General features: G+C 31.5%; 1 protein-coding gene across 1 annotated transcript in view; it reads left to right on the top strand.

Annotated features, from left to right (window-relative positions):
* Positions 1-7,500, top strand: part of LOC119576043 (protein unc-80 homolog) — an 87,819-nt gene that overhangs the window by 29,385 nt on the left and 50,934 nt on the right. The window contains exons 11-13 of the mRNA XM_037923568.1: positions 2,769-2,944; positions 3,288-3,460; positions 6,390-6,419. Coding sequence (XP_037779496.1) covers positions 2,769-2,944; positions 3,288-3,460; positions 6,390-6,419 — 379 coding nt within the window. The remainder of the gene's footprint in view (positions 1-2,768; positions 2,945-3,287; positions 3,461-6,389; positions 6,420-7,500) is intronic.

Here is a 7,500-nt window from a genome sequence, read left to right as displayed (position 1 = left end):
GTCTGTTTTATGAATGTGTTTAGAGTGGTTTAGTTTAGTGAACTCATTGGTCACATAATCAAGCTTGAAAATGTATGTATTGCTCAGGGCTTGCTTAAACATGTTGTAAATGCATTTGTTATAGATATAATGGTAGAAAATGCAAATTATTCATTTATAGTTTCATAAATCAAGTCTTAATTCATTTTGAAATTTTTTATCACTATGGGGGTAGATATATTTTACATGAGAAGTGTCTGGTTTTAACATCATCTCAAAGTATTAATTTCTATGTGTTTGAGCTATACAGACATGTCTTTTAAAGTTGATATTCTGAACTTTTGAGCAGCATTTCAGCATTTTAAAAAATCCAGCAAGACAGTGTATATTGTATATGATGTGATTTAGTTGAAGTGGGTTTATTTATGAGTAGCCATGATGCTGCTCTGTTCAAGGAATATTAAACTGTTGTAATATGTTAGCACTATACAAATATCCTTACATAGATATGTATCCTTTCATGAATTTTATTTTGAATCATGTACAGTAGTTCAGAAATATAGAGTGCACTGAATTGATAATAAATGTGCAAAGTGTTTAAAGATAAAGGGCATTGTTAAAGACAAGTGCCAGATGATTTGGATTATTGTATAAGATGTTTGAATCTGTTCTGCACGCATGAGGAGTCTGTGGCAAGTTTCCATACCCTTGCACGAATTATTTTACATATTAATACTGTTAATTCTTTTGTTCAAGATCAGATGCAGGATTATGAAATTCTCATGTTAACCCAATGTCACTGGAAAAATGCTGTGCTGTTTTTTTTTTTTTTTTTTTTTTTTTTTTTTTTTTTTTTTTTTTTTCAATGGTGTTATTTTTATTATAGACATTGTAATTATTATAATATTATAAACATTAGTAAGAGCAAAATAAGATTAACATGAAACATTTTAGCAAATCAAGGAAAAACAGGCAAGACAGGCAGCACTCGTAATTGGCTCATTCGTGACTTAGTAGAAGTGTAGCCATCTATGTGTGAAAACAATAAATGAAGTAAACTCACAGTGGGCATGCCATGTACGTATATGCCATGGCCAGTGGCATTGGGTTAAGGAGGATTTTGTTGGTGGGTTTTTATACTAATGGGGAAAATTGTTAGAGAAGACCTCTTACCAAATTTATACATGATTGTTAAAGTGATTTTCATCAGTTCTTCTTCTTTCAAGTGCCCTGTCCTACAAGGACCTTGGCTATCATGGATTTCCTTGATTTTCTTGGCAATTTAGAGCGGTGGTTTGCCATTGCCTTCCGCCTTTTCATCAGTACTACACTGTAAAGATATTACACTTGGAAAGATATTTTGTAAATGTTTGAAACAGTCTCAAAATAAACATTGATAGAATAGTCAGAATAGAAAGAGTTGATTGCAGTATTAGATTTTGTGTTTGATTAATCAGACAGTAAATTACTTATATCTTTACATTGGAGACAGCAAAGAAAGTGTTTTTGTTTATTGCAGTAAAGAAAATATTTTTACTTATTTAATGATATTTTCATTATGTTTTAGTATTTTTAGTATTTACTGATTGATTTAGCTTTGTCTTCAGATAATAAACAATACTTTTTAAGGGAGCAGCTTTCGCGAGGCTCATTTTAATCATATAATACTCCTGCTTGTCTCTAAAGGAAAGCACTGAGATGTAGTCCAGTGTGCCATTTAAATTTCCTTTATTTAAGGTGATTTAATTAAAATATGATTCTTACTGAAAAGTATGTCTTTTTTGTTTCTTATTAAAACGTATATTGCCTTTTAGTTAAGTGTTTTTTATCAGATTAAACAGTTATTTGGAGAGATTTTGACAACTGATTAGAGGGGAATTTTATTCTGAAATATAGAGGGACATTAAGCATTAGAAGAGCAAAAAATGTATATGATAAAGAAAATTATTTTTGTTTGTTGAATCTAATTTTGATAGGAAAGGTCCTAAGGGTTGGTAATCGTAAGGCAAAGATATATGGACAGTAATAAGAAATTAGTATCATGTCATTTTCTTTACAGGGTATTTTTTATATGAATATAAATATAAACTCTAATTTACAGTTACTTTTATCTGAATGTAATTAAGAATACATGATTTAGAGGAAGGGAACCAGTATAGAAAAAGTTTAGAAATAATTCTTTATGTAAATTTGGGTTCATGATTTTGAGTGAGATTGAGTACATATCAGAATGGCTATCTGATGGTAGATATATTTGTGTAAAAAATGCTTCACAAAGATAGCAACCATTTTTTTTTTACATATGCTGAATGGAAAAGTTATTTGTGTATTTCATCATCCTTGAGTTTTAGATTGATTTGATTTCAGAGATGATTTTTTCTTTATCTTTATTTTTACAAATATACAATATTGATAAAAAAAAGACTAATGTAATAGGAATGCTATTGAATTGCTGAATTATGGAATGATGGAAACTATTGTATAATTTATTTATCATACTTTTTCTTTTAACTAGTAAATATGCTATTGATTGGGATATTTTATCACATCCTGACAAAAGCAATTGTAAAGACTATAATTTATTTATCTGATCATTGTAGTATATTTTTTCAATGCCAGAAGTATAAAAAAGGATTAGATACATTTCATTGTTCTATCCACATTTCCATACCATTTAGGAACTGTATGATCACCTCACTTGAAGCCAATTCAAAATCAAAAGCTTTTTAGGGTATAAAAACCCAGCTGTTAATATACATTATTCTTGACAGACTCTCCATTCTTATCAGACCAGTACTGTCCGCAACAAGAGGGCCTGAGCACCAGTGGAGGGAGCACAAGGAAAAAGAAGAAGCTGAATGAGCTGAAAGCCTTTGTGGAGACAAAATTGAGGTCGTGTTCAGAGAAGGCCCTTGAGAAAATAGGTCACGACGACTCAAGGAGATCATCTATCTCTGACGATCAGGTTGGTATGGCCAGAGGGAATAAACTAGCAAAATATGATTGGCTTTTGAGTTGTTGGTCATTTCTGTGACAATGACTTAATGGAGAATACATTCTTGGTGTTGATGACTATATTCCATTTGATTTATTTATTTTATGTAATTTTCAATTTTTGTCCATACACTCGGCACAAACTGATACAAGAATGTACATATCAGCAAGTGATAACAGATTTTAATACCATATTTAGAAAGATTGTTCAGAAAACTTGGTTTTGAGCTTAAGATGTAAGCAGATCTAGGCACATTCTCAGTGCCCTAAAATGGAAAAAGTTAATGATTATGAAATCTCAATTGCAATCCTAGCAAGGAGGAGCAGGTGATTTTGGTGGCAGTTCCTGGGGAGTAGATGGGGAGCAGAAATCACGTCCACACTCGGCTCTTGAGAAATTTGTTGAGGATCGCCACCAGCCATGCCTCCCCTCACCACGATTCCCCCCAGTGGGTCTTGTGAAAGGCAAAAGCATGCCTTCTCTGAGGTATGTTCCCTACTCTACACAATGGAAGTTTGTGAATGAAATCAGGTGGCAAGGTGGAGATGTTTTGGTGAATTCATTCAATATTTTTTTTTTTTTTAAGAGGAAAACATTTTGTTATGAAAGATTTTGTCTTATCATTTCTTCTTATTACTCATTAGCTTCATAATTAGTGTTTTTGTTTAAATATGTACTTCTGCACAGATCAGACACCAAGACCACCTCAAGTGAGTTAAATTACAGGTATGTTATCAGGTATTTAGGTATAAGCTATACTAAAAGGGATATGGTAACACTAACATTAACTTCTTACTAACACAAGGAGAGAATTTATGATTTAACTGTAATGATTAGATTTATGAACAAATTCTGAAACTCAAAAGTAAGGTGATAGGTTTTTTGTTATTATAATGCTAATGAATATTGTACTAGATAGATATGATGGACTCTTGCTAATGTAACCACATTTGGTATGCAATTTAGTGAAAAAGCATGGAATATACTGGATTGTGACATCAAATATAGACAAGTGTGAGCATGTCTTTTTACTCTTTTTAATATAAGATCACCTTTCTTCATATGCTTGTACTAAAATATGTCTATGTATAAAGTAAAACTCAACCCATATACTAATTATGCACTTGAATGAAAGGTAATTGTACTTTGGGGATGCTTATAACAATACTGAAAGTAAATACCTGGAAATATAATAAGCATCTATAAGAAATAATAAGTTAATTAATCACTAAAAGAAAAATTCAGAGCTTAATGACTTTTTGGTGTGTTAACTATTTTGATTTTATTGTTATGGCCTTGCATATATTTTTCTCTTTGCTATGGGCCGTAAATTTTGGTAAATAAGACAAGTTTAAACCTGATATTAATCAGTAATGACCAGCTTGTGTAATAAGCTTTTTAGGGGAGTGTTTGAAATAAAAGATCAATCATTATATCTGTCAGATACTTAACCATAAAACTATTGGTTTTAGTTAAAAGAACTGGCAGTTTGAATTAGACAAAGAAAAAAAGGTTTTAAAGAATCAATGAGTCCCACATTACCACAGCTAATATATAATCTTTGATAATTTTGTAACTATGTAATATGCCCATTGATGTGAGCAGGCCACTGATTCTGAATAAACCTTTAAGAATTTAAAAGGGCTAAAAATGTTTTGTTCTCTATAGACAGTATAATGATGAAAATGCTCCTGAAAGGTATTCACCCACTGTTTTTTTTTTCTGTTTTTCTTTGAGTGTGTGTATGTGTGTGTGTGTGTGTGTGTGTGTGTGTGTGTGTGTGTGTGTGTGTGTGTGTGTGTGTGTGTGTGTGTGTGTGTGTGTGTGTGTGTGTGTGTGTGTGAGGGAGAGAGAGAGAGAGAGAGAGAGAGAGAGTGTGTGTGTGTGTGTGTGTGTGTGTGTGTGTGTGTGTGTGTGTGTGTGTGTGTGAGAGAGAGAGAGAGAGAGATTGAATGAGATATTCATTCACATGATTTGTCAGTGAACTTTGATTTCTCTTCATTTTTACACATTTTCTACTAGTCTATAATAATGAATGCACTAAGTTTGATATTTTATAGTCATTAAATATGTTTATAAACCAAATTAATTTCACAAGCATTTCATTGTAATATGTATACACTTCAGACAAAATGATTAAACTTTTGTTTGTCCATTATTATTATAAATTTGTTGTGATCATATTTTTTATTACTTGTTATTTTTTATCACATGAAAAGGTGTTGCAGAAAAATTATTACTTTTTTCAGTATTTTTAGATTATTATTATAAACTAAAGCAGTAACCACAGGATGCTACATTAAATGTTTTTGTAATGTATCAGATAATACAACTTTTAAAAATTGTTGACAGTTTATTTTGGACGTTTTTGCTGGTTTTATTATTATTATTTTCTGTAAATCCATTTTAATACTGCAATATTCACTGTTTACAAAAAGGAGGTTTCAAGGAAGTAAGTTGCTCTGTATGATTTTTCATTGAAACCAAAAGTGTTTAAAGGGTTTAGTGAAATTCCAATTATAATTCTGTATGGTTTGTTATACCAAAAGGATGTAAACCTCTATAACAATTTTTCATATATAATTAATGAAAGATAATTTGCTTACAGTTGATGTATTTGCAGGTATTTTTTTCATTGATATTTGCAATTAATCTGGAGTGAATTTAAGCATTAATTTGGTCTTACAGCTTCCAAGATAATGAGAATGTTATTTTTCCAGATAATGTGGTTAGCCTAACACATTGTAAGGATGAATCATGTCTCATAATGTCCTTGTTCCCTATGGTAATGTAATGTATATCTATTTGTATGTGAAACCTCTCATTCTGGCTATGAAGAGCCTCACCATGAGTGTGCAAGAAGATTGTATATTCAGTACAACAACAACGGATCTCTCTGTTATTGTCTTGACCGTGTAAGCTTGGTATTGTATATGTTAAGGCTTTTCTTTGTGTGTTTTAAAAGGCTTGGCCTTTTCTGTGGAAAGAGCCTAACTGTTTTTGGAGAAAAATTTTGATGAAAGACTAAATACAAGGTATTTATTACACATTATGAAGCCTATTCATTAAGAAGAGTTAGTCTTATTGGCAAAAAGGTTTAGCCTTTTTTATATAAAGACTCATCACTGGAGAAGGTTTGGCTTGCCTATATTACAGTACATTGTTGTAATTGAAAGGCTTTACCTTACCTTTATGAGAGTTATTACACTTTTTTTCTTTTTGTGCCTGTTTTAGGGCTTGGCCTACTTTATGTAAAGGGAATGATCATGTCTGTTCTCTGTCTTGCTGCTGTGTCCCTTTCCCTCACACTGACAATGCCATGTCTGTTTTTGTAATCAATGTTCTCTCAGGATGTTGTCTCTTATTGTTTTCTCTCAATGTTTTCTTCTCATTCTCTCCCTTGCCGGACCTGCAGCAGCCTAATTGACGAGTTGCCATGCCTGGGGTAAGTTCTCATTGTCTCTGCAACTCATGATTTTTAAATCCCAGATGTACATAAAACGTGCTTTTTGAAAGCTAGGTTTATAGACATTTTTACAGTGCTTTTTAAACATTTTTTGCCATCAAATTTTTTTCTCTCTTTTTTAAAGCTTGTAAGTATTGCTCCAGAGTTAAACAGCAACTAATTTTTTACAAATTCCTCACATTACTTTACCTTTTTTTCCAAAAGTTAAATCATTTTTTATTCTGGGACTTTGAAGAGATTACAGTAATTCCTTATTGATAAAGGGAATTCCATTCAGTAACACCTTATACCCCAAGGTTCTCCACTCACTTAACTGCAAGAAATGCATCTTTTCTCAGTGTCTTTGTGTTAACTCAGATTTTACTTTTGTAAAGTTTATGCAGTTAATTATGAAATGTTGTAATTCTAAAAGTATTTGTTGACCCTGTAAGGTATCTATATGAATTATAGGTTAACATCTGCTTCAACTGCAGCATGAACATTAATGAAGTACTATTTTTATACACATTTTTTGGAACAGGTAAATACTATAAGAAAGAAATCTATATATATACACCTGGATTTATTAATAAAAGTAATCTTTTTTTATACATAGTCTACTACTTTCATTTCTGCATATTTACTCTACAAAAAGAGCAAGATTTGAGTTATATAAAAGATAATGTCTTTTTTCTCTATATTTAGAATATCTTTGAATTTCTTTTTGGTTTGATGTTGTATTTGCAAAACTATTGTGTATCTGTTCATTGCATAGCATGATATTTGAAAAATATTTGCGCTAAGAGAATTAGCTCTTAGTTGAAAAACATTGAACAGGTTTTCACGTTTCTTTGTGTAATTTTGTAGTTTATTTGAAATTTTAAGTGGCTGAATATTGTCCATATTGTCAATATTATTTCGTATGAAATATAATCTTTCTTTCCCCCAAATGTCAAGGTCTTCTGCAAAATTGTTTTATCACTGTGTAAGTGGCATGTACATGTGTGTGTGTGTGTGTGTGTGTGTGTGTGTGTGTGTGTGTGTGTGTGTGTGTGTGTGTGTGTGTGTGTGTGTGTGTGTA

Source organism: Penaeus monodon, chromosome 8, assembly GCF_015228065.2.
Source record: "Penaeus monodon isolate SGIC_2016 chromosome 8, NSTDA_Pmon_1, whole genome shotgun sequence".
NCBI classification, from domain to species: Eukaryota; Metazoa; Arthropoda; class Malacostraca; order Decapoda; family Penaeidae; genus Penaeus; species Penaeus monodon.
Note: the sequence above shows the minus strand (reverse complement) of the source record. Positions and strands in the feature narration are given on the sequence as shown.